This window comes from Mastomys coucha, unplaced genomic scaffold, assembly GCF_008632895.1.
Source record: "Mastomys coucha isolate ucsf_1 unplaced genomic scaffold, UCSF_Mcou_1 pScaffold23, whole genome shotgun sequence".
NCBI lineage: Eukaryota > Metazoa > Chordata > Mammalia > Rodentia > Muridae > Mastomys > Mastomys coucha.
Window position 1 is genome coordinate 84,005,407 of NW_022196906.1, and position 19,357 is coordinate 84,024,763.

The 19,357-nt window shown below is 47.8% G+C and overlaps 1 protein-coding gene across 1 annotated transcript in view; it reads left to right on the top strand.

The window, feature by feature from the left end:
* The first annotated feature begins 246 nt into the window (after nucleotides 1–246).
* Ctsh (cathepsin H) overlaps nucleotides 247–19,357 on the top strand; it is a 21,263-nt gene continuing 2,152 nt past the window's right edge. Inside the window, exons 1-10 of the mRNA XM_031344520.1 lie at nucleotides 247–400; nucleotides 6,545–6,576; nucleotides 7,443–7,548; nucleotides 8,486–8,556; nucleotides 10,028–10,132; nucleotides 10,368–10,454; nucleotides 11,244–11,299; nucleotides 12,808–12,889; nucleotides 13,723–13,791; nucleotides 17,097–17,203. Of these exons, the coding sequence (XP_031200380.1) occupies nucleotides 316–400; nucleotides 6,545–6,576; nucleotides 7,443–7,548; nucleotides 8,486–8,556; nucleotides 10,028–10,132; nucleotides 10,368–10,454; nucleotides 11,244–11,299; nucleotides 12,808–12,889; nucleotides 13,723–13,791; nucleotides 17,097–17,203 (800 nt within the window). The 5' untranslated portion in view covers nucleotides 247–315. The remainder of the gene's footprint in view (nucleotides 401–6,544; nucleotides 6,577–7,442; nucleotides 7,549–8,485; nucleotides 8,557–10,027; nucleotides 10,133–10,367; nucleotides 10,455–11,243; nucleotides 11,300–12,807; nucleotides 12,890–13,722; nucleotides 13,792–17,096; nucleotides 17,204–19,357) is intronic.

Below are 19,357 nucleotides of genomic sequence, written 5' to 3' on the forward strand. Positions count from 1 at the left end.
TGAGCAGTCCAGAGAGAGTCCTCTGGTTACTTCCTTACAAGCTGTAGGGAAGGCCAGAAACCTTCATGGAGATGGAGTTACCAGGGATGCAGACAGACAGGAAAACTGGGTAGGCTGTGTGTGCTTCCTCCCATTTGGCAGGGACTAGTCTTCAGGGTGAGGCCCTGAGAGAACCTTCTTCCCAAAGAGCACAAGTGAAATGGCCGCAGGGGGGCGGGAGAGAGCCCAGCATCACCTAGGCGGTGGCCAGCGTCGCCCCACCTCCTTCCCACTGGCTAAGCTCCGAGGGCACGGGAGCGGGCAGTGAGCGCCGAGATGTGGGCTGCGCTGCCGCTGCTGTGCGCCGGGGCCTGGCTGCTGAGTGCCGGGGCCACCGCCGAGCTGACCGTGAACGCCATAGGTACGAGGGAGAAAGTGGGGCGAAGGGCTTCGGGGGCACCGGAGGGGGAACGGGGAGCTTCGGGCTAGTCTCGGGGGACATGCGTCTTGATGTGTGATCCGAGGAACAGGCTGGCCGGTACCCAGAATCCTTCTGGCTCAGATCTAGATACAGAAGCCTTCAGCCCCTTCTGCTCGACAGCTAGGACAGCTGAGGACACAGAACTTTCCTGTCCCCCCACGGGAGCGGGACATCCCAGCCTGTACTTTCCCTGGACGTGGCCTCCCCGGGGATCGCCTTGCCTGGGTTATTAGTCTGACTGTGCCGTGCTGGGGTGCCTCCCTGCCGTGAGGAACACGGGGCACACACACAGCAGTTTTAACCCTAGCGTCTGTGGTGTGCCTGGAAAAAGCTGGCTCGGGAAAGTCGCCTCAACTCTTGGCAAAGTGCGACCAAAGACTAACTAGTTAATATTTTAGTTGTGTACAACGTTGGCCTCTGTAGCAACTCCTAAAGGCTCGCTTGTGGGACGAACGCAAGCGAGCTTGTTCTAATAGATGTTTATTTACGGACAGTGAAGACAGAAGTTAAATGATTTTCAGGCGCAGCTGTTCTTCCTCCTCCCCCCTCCCCATCACCCCACCACCACCATCACCACCACCCTGTGCCCGGCGTGCCAGCCATTTTTAAGTGTAAAGAGCTGTTTAATCAAAGCCCCTGGCTCCAGAGTAGGTGGTGGGCTGTGGTTTCCTAGCCCTGCTGACGGTCGGCAGGACCCACAAAACTTCTTTTTTAAAGGCGTGGTGGCGCACGCCTTTAATCCCAGCACTTGGGAGGCAAAGGCAGGTGGATTTCTGAGTTCGAGGCCAGCCTGGTCTTCCAGGATAGCCAGGGCTACACAGAGAAACCCTGTCTCGAAAAATCAAAACAAACAAACAAAAAACTTCCTTTTAAAAAATGATTTTATTAGCACATATTAATTGTACTTAATAATAGGTTTCATTATTACATTTCCATGGGTGTTTATAATATATATATTCTGACCGTATTTCAGCCTTCATTACCCTCTATTGTCCCCCTCCCATTTCCACTTGCTCTTCCCTGCTTGTCCCCTTTCGTTCTTTTTGGTTTTGTAACTCACTATGTAGCTATTTCCTAGAGAGAAATGGCCCTGGCTGAGCTTCTGGAACAGGTCTGGGGCTTTCAGAACGAGATATAAATGCCACATAGCAAATGCCTTCATATTGCTGTGCTGGTGTGGATCCCTGGGGATCCCCTAGGGCAGCATGGAGCCATCTTAAATGATCAGGATACAGATGGTATCAGCAAAATCAGTCTAGAACCTAGTCTATCTCTCTCCCTCTCTCCCTCTCCCTCCTCCTCCTCGTCCCTCTCTCCTTCTTCCTCTCCCTCTCTCTCCCTCTCTCATATCATTCTGTGGCCCCCTGGGCTTTATTAGTGTTATCAAAACATGATCACCTTACCTTACCAGCCGCTACCCCACTGAAGAAGATGTATTCTTTCCCCTGGCAACTATTAATGGCCTATAAAATCCTCAGGCAGGGATGGGACCCTGTGACCCCCTCCAGCCTTTTTGAGTTTCATTTGTTCTGTTTTTAACTCATTAACTAGCCAAGGATAACCTTGAACTCCTCATCTTCTTGTCTCTATCCTCCAACTACTGAGATTACATGCATGTGCCAAGCCCTAGGTAAAAAACGTTCCTTTTAGAGAGATAGCGCTGTGTGTAAAGTCCTTAGTATAATACAGGTCTGATAATACAGGTCTGAGAGCCAGAAGAGTCCTTATCCCCCAAACTATGTAAAAGCTGGCCAGGCATAGCACCTACCTATAATCCCAAATTCAGGAGGCAACGATGGAAGGGTCGTGGGGTAAACAGGCTAGCTAGACTACCTAGAATCGGTGAGCTCTGGGTTCAATTAAAGACCGCTGCCTGCCTCAGTAAAGTGGAATGTAAAAGAGGGAAACATGGGACATCTCTGTGAATACACAGTGCACCATACACTGCACACACACACACACACACACACACACACACACACACACACGTGTAAAAAATAAATAAATTGATGAAGTGAATTTCATTTAAATCAGAGTAAGCTTGGGATGGGTCTGAGGTCATCTGTGCTCTCGTGTACCAACACTGAAGAATTCTGGGGTTTTCTTCCTCATGTTGGTTTGGAAACCACCCCACTCCCCTACCCCACCCCACCCCCCACCTCCCCACCTCCCCCCACCTCACCCCCCTGCAAGAAACACAAGTTAGCTATAAATTCTGCGTGCTACAGAGCCTGGTCCAGGGCTGAGGCTTGTCTTCTCTGAAGGCCTTGGCCACAGCAGGCCCTTAACCTGGGTTTGGAATCCCCTGCACCCTGTTCAGGGCTTGTCTTGAAATATGTCCCCCCACACACACACACCTTATGGTCCTGACTTAGCTTCTGGAACAAGTCCAGGGCTTTTAAATAGAGGATGTAGCTGCCACCTAGCAATGACCTTCATATTGCTGTGTTGGTGTAGATCGCTAGGAATCCCCTGGGGCAATATGGAACCATCCCAAATGATCTGGACTCAGTGAAACCAGTGTCAGTGAAACCAGACTAGACCCTTCCAAACTACCCGTCTGATCAGATTACAGATGCCTGTCATTCAGCGCTCATAGGGCTAAAGCATAAAGATTGTGAATTCAAGGCTAGCCTGGGCTATTTAGCCAGATGCTGTTCTAAACACACATCCAAAAGATACATTTCCACTCAAGTCTTACTTTTTTAGGTTTAACAATGACTTTTTGTAGGGCAAAATATATTTGAAAAAAAAATCAAGGTCTTCATAATGATTTTGATTATTGTTCAATCTAGAATAATTTTATAATGATTAGAAAGCAAAAATAATTTTAATTGATCTTTTGTGTTGCAGAAAAGGAGATAGGGTGATTTAATAAGTGTTCTTTCTTAGGCTGACAGAAAGACATGTGTTCCAGGAGAAAAAAATACATAAAATATCCAACTCTTTTTTTTTTTTAACATTTACTTATTGTTATATGTAAGTATACTGTAGCTGTCTTTAGACACACCAGAAGAGGACATCAGATCTCATTACAGATGGTTGTAAGCCACCATGTAGTTGCTGGAATTTGAACTCAGGACCTTTGGAAGAGCAATCAGTGCTCTTAACTGCTGAGCCATCTCACCAGCCCAATATCCAACCCTTTTGTTGTTGTGATGGGGTTTTGAGGTAGGATCTTTCATGTAGCCCAGGCTACCATTGAACTCCTCCAGATCCTCCTTCCTCAGCTTCCCCAGAGCTAGAATTAACAGGTTTGTACCTCCACAACCAGCAAGGTATCCAATTCTTGTTCTTGATTTGTTTGTATGTATACAGTATATGCATGTATGTTCCCACGTATGAACTCACATGCATATAAATATGTGTGGATGCCCAAGGTTAATATCAGGATCCTTCCTTGATTGTTCTTCTACCTTCTTCATTGAAACCAGGTCTGTCAGTCAAACCAATTTGGCTAGTGCTGCTGAATGCACTTTGTGTATACCCTGGCCCAGCCACCCCAGGCTGGAACTACAGGTTAGCTTCCACATTCTACTGGCATTTAATAGGCTCTGTAGATCCAAACTCCAGTCCTCTTGCTTTCATGGCTAGTGCCTTAACTGCTCAGCCATCTCCCTAGCCATGGTCTTACTTTCAAATGTCAATATTTGTTTTGTTTTGATTTGGAGGGGTTGTTTTGTTTTATTTTGTTTTCTTTGAGATAGAGTTTCTCTGTATAGCCCTGGCTGTCCTAGAACTTACTCTGTAGACCAGGCTGGCCTCAAACTCAGAAATCCGCCTACCTCTGCCTCCCAAGTGCTGGGATTAAATGCAAGCGCCACCACTGCCTGGCTCAAATGTCAATATTTAAAGCAAGGGGCCAACAAGATGGTTCAGAGAGGAAAGGTGCTTGCTACCAGGCCTAACACCTTGAGTTCAATTCCCAGAATCCACATGGTGGAAAGCAAGGACATGCTTCTGAGTGCTGTCTCTTACCACTCCAGTCACACCAGGGTGTGTTCAGGTAGTACATATGTACACACTGTTAAAAATAAACATTTAAAACATTAACAATACATTGGAGGGCTGGAGAGATGGCTCAGCTCTTCCAGAGGTCCTGAGTTCAATTCCCAGCAACCACATGGTGGGTCACAACCACCTATAATGAGATCTGACACCCTCTTCTGGTGTGACTGAAGTCAGCTACAGTACTTATGTATAATAATAAATAAATCTTTGGGCCGGAGCAAGCAGGGACTGAGTGAGCGGGGCTGACTGAAGAAGATAGAGGGGTTGACCAGAGTGAGCAGAGGTCCTAAAATCAATTCCCAACAACCACATGAAGGCTCACAACCATCTGTACAGCTACAGTGTACTCACATACATTAAATAAATAAATAAATAAATAAATAAATACATCTTTAAAAAAAAATCTGTACAGTGTACTCATATAAGTAAAATAAATAAATAAACCTTTTTTTAAAAAAACCCACATTGCATTGGAACACATCTTTTGCAGGTATTTACATTTAAAATGAAAGTTTTAAATGGTATGCAAGGGAGGGTATAGCTAGAATCCACAAACAGCTGGTTTGCCTGATTTTGTAAAGCTTTATAGGAAACACAACCACACCCATTTCTTTTCCCATTACCTGTGTGTGGCTCCATTTAGGCGACAAAGATGAGTAATATCAGTAACCATAGACATTGCTGAAGCTAAGACAGTTACTCTCACTGGGCATGGTGGTCGTGTCTGTAATCCCAGATCTCAGGAGAGTGAGGCAAAAGCATCCCAGTCTTCAATTAACTTTATGTTGAACTGAAGCAGCAAAGGTACCCTAATCCTTAAGCACACATTTCAGTGAATTTTTGTGATTGAACAGAACCATGTAAATGGCACCCCATGAAACAATGAAATATTCCCAACACTCCAAAATTCTATTTCTGGGTAGACATGAAAAAAAAAAAATCTGTTCACCCCGGACAGAGAATCAGTGATAGAGCAACATGATGAACCTGATGAGCCAGTGAGCTTTACTGGGGTGGCTTACTGGAGAATGGGTAAGGAGTTACTTACTAGAACAGAAATAACTCAGCGCCGCATCAACACCAATCCTCCCCAGCAAGGGTGACAGCTCATGAAAGCTGGAAATCTGTATCTTGACTGGTCTCTGCTTTTCCAGGCAGTTGCTCCCAAGCTTTGAGTCCTGGGTTGGATGCTTGCGATCCACTTGGTGAAGGGAAAGACCCAACTCCCAAAAGCTATCTTCTGACGTGTACACACACTCACACACACACACACACACACACACACATACACACACACACCAACAAATACAATTTCAAACTTTTAAGTATACCACTTATGGGGGTATTCAGTGGGTAAAGTGCTTATGGCCCGAGTAGGAGGGCCTGAGTTCTGATACCTAGCACCTACATAAAAAGTCAGATGTGGGGGCACACACCTATAACCCCAGAGATGAAAGGGAGAGACAGAAGTAACCCAGGGCTTTCTGGCCACCCTGTATAGCCAAATAGCTGAGCTCTGGGTTCTTCTAGACACTCTGTCTCAAGAAGTAAAGGAGAGACAGAGAGAGAGAGAGAGACAGAGAGAGAGAGACAGAGACAGAGACAGAGATATCTAATCAGCTAGGGCCTTCATATGTGCACACATGGTTGCACACCTCCCCCACATACCACATATAAATAGTAACTTCTCAGAATTTCTTGTGGCAATAAAGCAGAAAGAGTTTGAGTTCCTTTTTGCACTCAAGCTTTAGATGGCCAATCTCAACGTCCACTTTGGTATTTTGCAAATGCAAATCAGCTAGGTATGGTGGCACACACTTTTAATTCCAGCTCTCTGAGGCAAAGGCAGGCAGATGTCTATAGTTTGAGGCCAGTCAAGACTACGGAGTGAGACCCTGTCTCATAATAATAATAATAATAATAATAATAATAATAATAATAATAATAATAATAATAATAATAATAAATTAATAAAATGCAAATCAGCCCTCCAGTGACATACTACGCTTTAGACGCAACATGATCACGAGGCATGTGTGGACCTAATTCTTTTTCTTTTTCTTTCTTTTACAGAAAAGTTTCACTTTAAGTCATGGATGAAACAGGTCAGTGGCCAACTTCTTCTTTTGAGGTTTCTCTTGCCACACAGCTTCCAGTTAGCAAACTAAACTGTATCAAATTTGAGGCAAAAGAGCACTTTTCCAACCTTGCTCTGTCTGTCCTGGGTCTTTCCATGATTCAAACTGGCCAAACTCCAGGAAGGAGACAGTGGTGTGAACTTCCAAACAGTGTTGCCCAGGGATGAGCCTGGCGAAGCCTTCCATGCCTTCTCTTCATTGTCGTGGTTTGCATTCAGAGCACTTTGCACAGTGGCTGCAGAATCTATTGAGGACATCAGTATGTACAGTTTTGAAAATGGTGGGTCAGCCATACGCTTGGCTCAGCGATGCATCATCATGTCGGCTACCTACTCTCCGCAGATCTCCTCACTGAGGTCTCCTGAACTCTTAACTGATGTCCTGACAGTTTCGTGGTCTTCATTCTGACCACAGGTCCTTGGAGGGAAAGGATTGCTTTGTAACTTCCTGATATTGGCAGTAGAGAACAAGAACGGAGTCTCATCTAACTGTAGATCTGTCCTGAGATAGTGGCAGAATGAAAATCTCCATGGGCTGGGGATTCAGCTCAGTAGGTAGCATGCTTGCCTAGCATGGACAGAACCATGATCCCCAGCACCATGTAATCCAGGCATGGTGGGACACATGCCTGTAATCCCAGCACTTGGGAGATAGATGTAGGATAGGAATCTTAGATGTTCATGATCATTTTGTCTAGGGACATTTGAAATCATCCTACATACATGACACCCTGGAAGAGTGTTGGGGGGATGGGGAAATCTCTAAAAAGATCCACTCTGGTAAGTTTCACTCACTTATTCTCAGGACTTGGCCGTGGGTGTGTTTTGTTTTAGCATCAAAAGACGTACAGCTCGGTGGAGTACAACCACAGGCTGCAGATGTTTGCCAACAACTGGAGGAAGATTCAAGCCCACAACCAGAGGAACCACACATTTAAAAGTACTGGGAAGCCCCGATTCCTCCAGGCCTCTGATTAAAGGAGGGGCGGGCAGATCTGGAAAGAAAATGATTAGTGGCCCAGGCTGGTAGAACGGATCCGCTCAGGGCTAGCAGGCGTAGAGAGCAGAGACTCAGAGTCCGAGGATGTCTTTGGGGAATCTTGGATTCTGTATAGGATGTAAATGTAGATGGGTATTGGTCCCTTCTGTGGGAGGAGTGAAGTTTACAAAAGATTCTAGAGAAGCCCTGCCCTACCCCACTGTCATCTGAGGGTACAGCACACACAACCAAGATCTGTCTGGGTTGCTGTGAGGCCTTGCTTCTGACTGCTCTGAGCCCACAAGCAGTCTCTGCAGCCATCCAGCTTCACTCCTGGTGAGGGTCACTAGAAACATGCCTAGCCTGGCCACGGTAGTTGCTGGGGAAGGACGGCAGCCCCGCTAAAGGGACTCTGGGAAGCAAGCATGCACTGAAAGGAAGACAGAAGTTCTGTCTCTTTCTGTCTGATACTAGCTTATAACCTTGGAGCAGGGGCTGACTTGGGTTGAAGTGGAACTGGCAAGTGTTGAACTGGCTGGGTGGTACTGAACACTGATACAGTGCAAGCAGCCAGGCACCTGCACAGATATGGCCACTCTTTACCTGGGTGCTCATCAGCCTCTCGGTGGGAAGCTAAAACAGTGGGTGCCTAGCTGCACCCCAGATCTACATCCACCAGCAACCCTGGGGTGTGTCTGTCTGCCTGAACTTCTCAGAGGCACAGAATCAGTTGACCTTGCTATATTGAGTCATATAAAATATAGGATTTTATAGAAGCCAAGTAGTAGTGGCTATAAATGGAACATGGGTGAACAAGGATTTATGCTTGCTAGCGATTCACTACGGCCCCCTACTTCACTGCGGCTTCGTTAAGTTTGGTTTCGCTTTTCTTTTTCAGTGGCATTGAACCAGTTTTCAGATATGAGCTTTGCTGAAATAAAACACAAATACCTCTGGTCAGAGCCTCAGGTTAGTGTACTTCATTGAAAATAAATCTGGGTCTTTTCACTCAAACCTGTGAAATAAACATTAAGCCTTGTTTCCAGCTAGATTTGTTTCCAGCTAGATTCAGTCCTATCCCCAGCCATGCCTATGGGTGTATGGGTGTCCTTTGGGGGAGCAGGAGTATCTATCTCTCAGAAGCCCCTCAGTCCAGAGCTCTGTCCTTAAGAACATGAACCCATAATCTAAAAGTAGCAGATAAAGGGCAGGTGCCCACTTAAAAGTGAATTTCAGACAGACTTATTTTTTTAATATCCCAACTGCAGTTTCCCCTCCTTCTTCTCCTCCCATCTTCCCTTTACCTCTCCTCTCCCCTCTCCCCATCCACTCCTCTGTTTCTCTTCAGAAAAAGGTAGATCTTCCATGAATATCAACTAGCCATGGCATATCAAGTTGTAGTAAGGCCATGGCCTGCATCTTGCTTGATATGTAACCAGGGCTAACCTTGATCCTCCTGCATCCACTTCAGAAGTGCTCAGTGGATGACACCACACTCAAAGTTTCATTTCTCATTCCCTTGTGTGTGTGTGTGTGTGTGTGTGTGTGTGTGTGTGTGTGTGTGTGTGTGTTATGTACTTGAATGTGTGCAGTATATACATGTGCTTGGTTGATGCATATGTGTATGGCGTATGTGTGTGTTATATGCGTTTATGTGGTATATTCATGTGTGTGGTGTATCCACTCATGTGGTGGATGCCTGTGTGGATGCATGTGTAAGTGCACTTGCCTACACCCCAACATGTGCACATGACAGGCCACAGTTAGCATCCCTGTCTTCCTTCAATGCTCTCCACCTTATTTTTTTTAAGATTTATTGTTTTATGTATTAGGTACACTGTATGTGTGTCTGCGCATATATGTTTATGCCATGTGTATATGGGTGACCATGGAGGCCAGAAGATGAAGGTATTAGATCCCCGGAAGTTGAAGTTATAGTTGTTAGCTATGTAATGTAGGTGGGGACCAAGCCTAGGTCCTCTGGAAAATCAGCCAGTGCCCTCAGCTGCTGAATACTGAGCCATCTCTCCAGTCCCTTCACCATTTTGTTTTGTTTTGTATTGTTTTGTTTTCAGACAAGGTGTCATGCAGCCTTGGCTGACTTCAAACTCTTTATGTAAACTAGGCTGGCCTTGAACTCGAAGAGACCCATCTACCTCTGTCTGCCTCCTGAGTGCTAGGATTAGAGGCATGTGCCACAGCCACCCCACTTCCACCACAACCTGGAGCTCACCTGTTCAGCTAGACTCTCTGACCAGGTCCCTAGGATCTCCCTGTCTCCAGCCCCACCCCCAACACTAGGGTCACAAAGTCACATAGCTGTGAGGATCCAGGTCCTCATTTGCGGACAACACTTTGCCCACTGAACCATCTCCCCAGAGCTTTCATTCCTTTTCAATGATTACATCTTCCTTGAAAATCATGCATTTGGTTGTTTCAGAATTGCTCAGCCACCAAAAGTAACTACCTCCGTGGTACCGGCCCCTACCCCTCCTCCATGGACTGGCGGAAGAAAGGAAATGTTGTTTCAGCCGTGAAAAATCAGGTACGCGTGGCAGTCCCCACATTTTCCCTCCAAAACAGCCATTCTGTCGGACTTCATACTAAGATGGAGAACGCAGATGCTCGCAGCACCCCTGCAAGCATATCCTGGTGCTGCCTTTTCCCTTGTCCTCTGCAAGGCTAGGGGTGTCACTGCTTTGTGGTTCCCACACTGGTGGGTGGAGCTGTGTCCCGAGGGCACATTCATTGACTCGCTCTACTCTGTGTGATTTCTCTAGGGGTCCTGTGGCAGCTGCTGGACTTTCTCCACCACGGGGGCCCTAGAGTCGGCTGTGGCTATTGCCAGTGGCAAAATGCTATCTTTGGTAAGAAGTCAGCCACAGGCCATCTCCTACGGAACAGACCACCTCTCAGCACTGGGCTTGGACCTTCAGACTCCTTCATGGTGTCAGCCAAGAGTTCGATTCCCATTGGATCTCGTGCTCCCAACCTTGATGACATTTAGCCTGAGATGCTCAGCTAATGTTTTCCCATAAAGAGTGTGAGCGAGGAAAGGCCCCAAGGGCTCCTCCGTGAGCCAGTGTGGGTGTCCACATTCCTCAGGGTTTCAGCCTGAGGTACTTTATTGATAAGAGCTCTGGACAGCACTGCCTAGGAGATCCCCTTTCTAGTAGCTGTGCTTTTCCCCATGCCTTGTTATTTTCATGCAAGGGAGAGCTAAGGGCCTATCTGTCTATCCACTAACCCCCAAGGGAAGGGTCCCACGAGTGACAGAACTGTCCCACTGTATAGGGAAGAAGGAAGTCAGGAGTGATAGGGCAATGGTTCTGGACCTGACCCCTCTCCCTCTAGCACAGTACCTTGAGGTGCAGCGTTCATACTGTATATACCTCTACAGGACAAATGCTCGTTAGGGAGGAGGGCCTAGTTATGCCCTACCACCTGTTTGGCATCCAGGTCATTTTGAGCCCCTCTCAGCTTGTGTCAGCTGCAGGGCAGACACTCAGGGATATTCAGAGATCGTACAGGATCATCACTGCACAACACTCACTAGGCCACAGTTGTAAATGAGCTAGTGAATGCTAACCCTTCACAGCAGCACCTCCAGGGCCTCTCAGCCATCTCCTCACGGGCTCTGTGCTTTCTTCCTCTAGGCGGAGCAGCAGCTGGTGGATTGTGCCCAGGCCTTCAACAATCATGGCTGCAGTGGGTATGTTCGGGAGTGGGAGAGCCCACCCCATCTCATCTCCCTCATTTGCTGCTGTCTGATTTAGTAATATAGCTAGAGTCATGAAATCCTATCCACCCCCATGGGTAGAGAACTGAAGGATCTCACAGCTGAAGGTTTAGAGTTAAGAGTCCAGCCTCCTTCCAAGATGTCACCCGGCCCTGTGCTCAGCATGGTAAGGCTCACTCGTCACCAAAGTCTCAGGACAAATGGCCTAAAGAATCAATAGAGGAGGAAACACACCGAACTCCAGATTCACACATGGAGAACTGATGGGCCCTTAGACACGTTCCCTGAAGCAAAAGCTGCCCCAGTCTCAAGGGTTCTAAGAGTTTTGGAAATATGTCCATGCATAAAGCTGTACTGTGCCGGCTTCCTGGTCATCCTCTTAATAAGTTCCTAGGAAGTAGCTCCTATTTTCACAATGGCACTTACCCTCCTCTCTTTGTCCATGTGAGTTGATCTCTGAGAGTTTTGTGCGGTTAGACAGGTTTCTGGGCATATAATATGCAGAAAGTGCCCCTTAGGGTCCTTGAGGGCATATTCTCAGCCTTGACTTCCGATCAGACTCACGTGCCCTCGCTGCTCCTCGGTGGGACATCTCATGTGTCATCTTCTCTGGCAGCAGTGACGAGAGCAGGGTCTCTTGCAGAAAGCCATGCTCTAGGCTGAGTCCAGGGATCTATCCAGGGCTGAACACAGCCTGCAAGGGTGCTCAGTTTCCCCTCGCTTTTTATCTCTTTCTTCTGTCCATCTTCGGACTACCCATGCACGGCAAGAGGCTGACTCTGGCCATGGTGGAGTCCCACCATCTTTTGAAGTCTGTTTGCTTCGGTTCATGACATGACTGCCATTTTTTTTTTCAAGTTCCAGTTCCCACCATAGGCTCCTGTGGACCTAGGCACAGGTGACCCAAGAGACAGTAGAACACACAGAGATAACATTCCTCAGAGTTGAAGCAGCCATGTACAGCATGCCGGAGATCAGGTGTTAACATGGGTTATAGGGAGAAGAGCAAAGGCTGGACAGGGTGACGCCTGCTGAGTGATTTGTTGGTTTGTTAGTGGGAGGTAGTAGGATGGAAAAGATGGACCTTAAGCATCTTTAAAATCTGAATTCAGATTGCGACCTGGGCATGGGAGTAGCTACCACCTGGGGCTGACGTGAGGGGGTCAGGCAGGCTTTCTTTTGAATACCAGTCATGAGGATGCCTGATACAGATGGCAATATGGTGATGACAGTTCTTTCAGCCTCCTGAGAGGCTGCCCGCTTCTCCTGACAGGGGTCCCTGTCCCAGAGGGGCTCCAGTGGCTGAGACCAGGGATACATTGCTGATCTCTCAGAAACCTCTGCCACTGGAATGTGCCCTACCCAGACCCCAGTGATCTGGGCAAGGACAAACATCACCAAGCTCCAGCGCTGATGCCCGGTCCTGTGTGTGAGGCCAGGCCCAGAAGAGCTTACACATTACGACTGTGTCCTTCTTTCAGAGGTCTCCCGAGCCAGGCCTTCGAGTATATCCTGTACAACAAGGGAATCATGGGAGAAGACAGCTACCCTTACAGAGGCCTGGTAACTGTGGGCGGCATCAGCTGTGTCTCCTCTCCATTTCACCTTTATCCTCCTCCTCGCCCTGCTGCCATTCATATTGGGGGCCTTTGTGGTGCTTGCTCGTACCCTCTGCTCTCACCAGGGACCTCTTGTAACTCCTGCTCCTGTAGCATCAACTCTCTTTCATGAAAGAGACCCTCCTACCTCAACTCATATTGCCTTATTCCTTTGTGATTCCACTAGTCCACCCTGTCTCCACCTCCATCCAGAATTTGGACTCTTCATCAGGAAACACCTATCCGCCCTCACCCTGGGCCTCTCTGACCAGCTCAACCTATATACCTACCTAACTCTTGGAGGTTCCTGGGATCTGCTTCCCCTCCCCTCCCCCACACACACGGCCGAATCTTTCCATCAATTCCCATCAATCTCCATCAATTCCCGGCTCCCACAAACCAAGCATCCCTTTACCCCAATTTCTGTCTGGTGATTTAATCTCTGCCTGCTCCTGGTCAGCACCGTTCCCGGGACTGTCCCTCCAACCCTGCTACATAGGGTACAACCCAACTTCTTTTTCTTGATTTTCTTGGGCTGCTGGCTCAGGTCCTTTCTTGGGCTCTGATCAAATACTACGTGTATGTCCAAGCCAGCCCAGGAGTGTCTCCTACTCCTGGGTTCTAAACACTTGGAGGACAAGGATACTTCCAAGTCCCTCTGGAATGCCACTGTCAGCAAGCCCATGGGGCATGCAGGCTGCTTAGAAAATGCTATCAGCGTTCCTGGGGAGAATATGACCTCCGCTGAAGGCTGGGCATCTCTAATCTGTATTCTCTTCCGTATTTCACCCCGAACAGGATGGTCAGTGCAGATTCGACCCCAAAAGAGCTGTCGCATTCGTCAAGAATGTTGTCAACATCACACTCGTGAGTACTGCTTCCCTCTCTAGCTAGGGAGTGTGTTCTGCTATGGAAGCCACAAAAGCAGCTCTTCTGGGAAGCTTGTCATGGATGGAGGAATCTGGGTAACTGCTGACTCCTGCTCACCATAAAGGCTGTGTGGTGAAAGACAGGAAAGAATCATGGGGTGACAGGGGATGCTCTGGGTTCTGAGTTACAAGTCTATTGGGGGCTTTGTGCCTGTGGGTCTGTTTTCTTGTCTAGAACGCAAGTAATAATTGCCACCATCCCTCTAGCACAGTGGTTCTCAACCTTCTAATGCTGCAACCCTTTAATATAGTTCCTCCTGTAGTAGTGACCGCCAGCCATAAAGTTAGTCATTGCTACTTCATAACTGTAATTTCGCTACTGGTATGAATCATAAGGAAAATATCTGATATGTGGCCCCTGTGAACCGATCAGTCATTCAACAGCACCCCCTAAAGGGGTCGAGACCCACATGTTGAGAGCCACTGCACTCGAGGCTGGCCCGGGCAAGTCTGCCTGTGGGAAGGTGAGGAATATGCACTTGTCAGTTAGGTCAGGCTAGGATCTGCTGCAACCCCACCATCCTCAAGTCCGAAAGGTGAAGTGTGTCTCACCCCTGTCACCTGCCTGTGGCTTAGGTGGGGGTGTGTATCCTGTGTTGTTGGTCTCCGTTTCAGCACCCAGGCTGAGGGAAAAAGTAACCAATCATACCTCTAAGAAGGTCTGCCACACCTCACCTTGAGCACCTGGGGAAACACGTTCAGTTTTCCCAGTAAGATATTAATAGATGCCTGCTCACAACAGCTAGGGTACCAACAACAGACCAAAATAATCACATTGCACCCAAGTCTAGCTTGGTGAACCTGTGAGTTTGTTGGGCTTACTTACAGGAATGTGAGTAACCTCAAAAATCGCTGTGTCATCAAAGTGTCCCATCCTAGAGACAATCCAAACTTCACATAGCTGCAGAGACGGCACATGCTACCTCCTGTGTACACTAGGACCTGCAGAGACCATATGAAGCCGAGACAGAGTTTACATAGCCTTGACAGGGACTCAGAGGGGGAGGAAGTATCTGGAACCACAGGTGAGAGACTCATGAGCCTCCCTTCCCCCTCTTATGAGGGAACATCAGCTAGTCAAGTCTTATTGGGTCTGATCAGGGTCACTCTAAGACAGTAATGTCTGTTATACTTGAGGGACTGCATTCCTGAGCACACAGTCACACCCTGCTTTTCCAAAAGAATGTGCAAGCATGCATGAGTGTTCCTCACGAGTCTGGGAGGCATGGGCTCAGTCAGGGAGGGGTGCGTATGATGTGAGAAACCTCCATGGTGTGTACAGATGTGATGTGCGGGTAAGGGGGCGTGTGCCACAAACATGTCCTTTAAGTAAGGGCAGCGGCCGCCATCCACCTGAAAGGCATGCCAAGCTCTCCATAGTAATAACAGTTTGGAGTGATTGGAGGCTGGATAAAGCCATCTGATAGGCATTATCTCCAAATAACCTATGACAGGAATGCGGTTATTACCTCCACTTGATAGAAGAGACAACTAAGACTCAGAGGAGCTTAAAATGTGCCCAGAAGCTAGGAAGTGGGTCAGGATTTGAACTGAGGAATGTCACTACACAACTGGCGTTTGCCACCTCAGCAATACAGCCCATTTCCTGCAATAGAGATATTATTGTCTCCTGAAAAAAAAAAATGTTTTTAACTCTTCCAAACAAGACTGGCCTTATGGGCTGCTGTACTCCACCAGGAAGTGAATGAAGCACTCAAAAGTTACCTTTTGTCTGGGTCCCAGGAAGACATGTCAGGAGTACAAGCAGAGCTCCAGAGAGCAGGCCAGAACTCTCAGACAGGACAGCAGTAGAAACAGTGCCAGCCTCTGAGGTGCTTGCCCTAATGTGGCAGGCCCCTGTGATCTCCTGTGCTTCCAGGAAATGTAGCAGTTCTCCGAAGGAACCCGTTGCCTGAGCGAGGACACACTGAGTTCCGCACTCTGTCTCCCCTTCTCTGAGCACTGGCCTCAACTCACTGAATCTCCAGCATCATTTCCATTCCTAAGCATTTTGTTACCATGTCTCCCTCTCAGTTTTTTTCTCAACTGGGGTGCTGTAAGACACAGGTGGGAACCACCCACCTGGCCCTGGTGGGAGACTTTGGAGGTCTACCAGGTGTTCCTGACTGCTGCTGTCCCCCTGCCTCCAAAAAGTTCCCATGATTGCCTTCTTGCCTTCCCCTACCAATGTGGCAGGTCCCACTCAGAAGGCTCAAAGCCTTGAGTGGTCTTTTTTCCACCCCGGTACAGTTATTACCTATTCATGGATCTGTAAGATCTGTGTTCCACCAGTGAGGTTCCTTTGATTGTCTTTCTGGATGTGGAGTACTGGGTGCTGAAGCAAGAGCGCCACACTCATCTCTGTATCCTTTGTAGGATGACCTCAGTGGTCGGTTGTGAAGGAGAGAATGAACAGCTGAGCTGTGTGTGAGGTTATAAGGGAGACAAATGAGAGATTCCCAGATACTCAGAAAGGGAGGGCAAAGGCAGAAGCCGCAAGAGAACTACTTTGGTTTGGGAGGAAGAAGAACTATAAGCCAGATAAAAAATCTAAATGAGGTGTGGCTTAAGTCATAGAACACTTGCTTAGCATGCACAAGATTTAATCTTGGGTTTGATCCACCACCACCACAACAAAGGCAAGACATAGTGACATACATACGTGTAGAACACTTGCCTAACATGTCCTGTCCCCATCGCTCTGTTTATTTTTACTTTTTGTTTTGTTTTGAGACAGTCTGTTATATAGCTCTGGGTGTTCTGGAACCCAATATGTAGACCAGAATGGTCTTGAGTTCAGAAGTCCACCTGCTTCTGCCTCCCAGGTGCTAGGATTAAAACTGTATACCATCATGCCATGTTTTAAAAGGTTTTTAAAAGATAAAATTCATCCAAGCCAGGCATGGTAGTACAAGCCTGTAATCCCAGCATTTGAGATATGGAGGCAGGAAGATCATCCGAGACCACCCTCAGCTTGAAGTAACAAGTTTGAGCCCAGCCTGGACCACATACAACCCTATCTCAAAAAATAACAAAATTCAGTCCAAATGGTGCTTGCTGGCACTCAGCCTAAGAAGGTGGGGTCTGCAGTACTGCTAAATGCCAGGGGCTATTGTTCCTCATGGTTATCTGCACAGCTCTGGAACTCCAGCCCTTACCTTCAGACAACAGGCCATGAACATGGAGGGGAGGTGGGAGAGAGAGAGGCTCTGAATGTCTGTCAGCCCTTCTGTCTGTCCGCAGAATGACGAGGCTGCGATGGTAGAGGCTGTGGCTCTATACAACCCTGTGAGCTTTGCCTTTGAGGTGACTGAAGATTTTATGATGTATAGAAGTGGCGTCTACTCCAGGTAAGCCAAGGGAGTCAGAAAGAGACTAGATAAGACTGGGTGGATCTCCTCAAACCCAGCACATGGCCTCTGCCTCAACCTAGACTCCTAATTAGATGATATTTGTGCGACTTACCATATGTTCCCTCTATTTGTCTTCTTGCAGCTCTGAGGGTCAGGGACCAAGTCTCTGTCCCAGCAAAGAAAAGAGAGGTAGCAAAGGATGCCGCAGGCTCAGCCGCGACAGCTGAATCATGACTAAGACCAAAATCAATGCCCAGAGCTCTGTGGTCATCTAATTCTGTAGATGTGCTACATCCAGTCAAATATTTGAAGGTTGGGTTGGAGGTGTACCTCATTCAGTGAAGGGTTGCCTAGCAGGCAGCACATCCTAGAGTGGATCCCTAGCAATACATAAATGGAGTGTGATAGTACACACCTAAAATTCAAGCTCTGAGGAGGTAGAACCAGGAGAATCAGAAGCTCAGGGTCACTAAATAGTGAACTAAGGCTAGTCTGGTGAGCATGAGACCCTGTCTCAAAAAAGAAAAAAAAAAGTTGAGGCTCAAAAATGGGAGAGGAAAAATCGCTGTTTTCAGACACCAGAATTCTGTGCTAGAGAGTTCACTATCTGGTTCTTCAGAAGATCTTAGCACCCAGAACCTCATGGGTAATAGGCAGTCGCTCTATTGATGAGCTGCACCATGCCCCCTCCCCCATAGCATGTCTAATATGTGATTCCTTGTGTCCACACTCCCTAGGCTGCACATTTGGCAGCAGGAATATGTTCAGCAAGGAGTCTCTCTAGCTACTCCAGGCTCCTTCACGTTCTCTGTTCTCTAGCCACCCCTAGCATGTCCACGTTCTTCCGGGCTTTGCCCTCAGCCTTCTATGCAGCTGTCAGATACAACCACAAATCCACTGCTAACTATTTGATAGGAACATCCATGGCCCACCAAGCCCTTCCAAGTATTAGACCCATGCTTAGATCTGAGTATTATTAGACCCTGCTGATTCAGCCTGGGTGGCCATGGAGACCTCCAACCCTGCACTCCTGCTGCCCCAGGGCTCCTTGAAGGCCTCTGTGTCTGTTACCAGACCCACATCTCTGATGCTGAGCAAGAGGCCAAAGCCACAACAGGCTGCTCACTCTCCTCTCCTACCTATTCCAGACCATCGCAATCTTCTCTAGATGCTTCCTCATTGGCTTGGACCTGACATCTGTCTCTCTTACACTAGACATGCCAGCCTCTCCTCCATTTGGACCCAGAATCCTTCTGAAGTGCCTTTCTGGCTTGTGTAAGGAGATACACATACACACACATGTATGTATATTCATGTGTGTCCAAGTGTTCATGTGTATGCATGTGAAGGCCAGAAGTCATCATAACTATGTTGGTGCACATGCACTTGTATGGTGTATGTATGTGAAGGCCAGAAGTCATTCAAAGGTGCCTTCCCTGATGGCTTTCTTATTTTTTGAGACAGGGTCTCTCACTAGACCTAGTGCTCAATTGTCTAGCTGGTCTGGCTGGCAAACGAGCTGCAGGAGTTTGTCTGTCTCCACTACCCCAACACTGGGATTCCAAGTAAGCTGGCTTTTCACACGTATGCTGGGGATCTGAACTCAAGGCTTGTGCAGCATATACCTTTCCTCCCTGAGCCATCTCCCTAGCCCTATGATGACTTGGGTATAAATACCCAAGCCCTCCCCATTACCCAGGGTCTTAGTTTGTCCTTGGTGACCTTGCTCCCCTCTTCTTCTGAACACATCTGTCATCAAACCTCCCTTCTTGTCTCTTCTCATTCTGCCCCTACTCCCTCACGTGAGTCATGAGGAAGGGCTTATAGTTTCCTGTATAACGCCTGCTCCTCAAGGAATCGTCACGTCCTGCTGGCTTAGGTCCTGCTCCTTGAGGCTCCTATTCCCTGCTTCACTGGCACATCCTGCAGACCATTACAGAGCAGCTTTCTTGCCCAACTGCCCCCTACCAAACAGCTTCCTATGAACAGAGTGGGTCCTATTGTTTGCAGTTCAGCACCTTGTCATGTATGTGACACATTCTGGTGACAGTTCCTAGTCCATTTTATTTCTGTTCACCCTTGGGGGTTTCTCTCTCTCCTCCCTCTCCCTCTCCTCTCCTCCCTCTCCCTCTCCCTCTCCCTCTCCCTCTC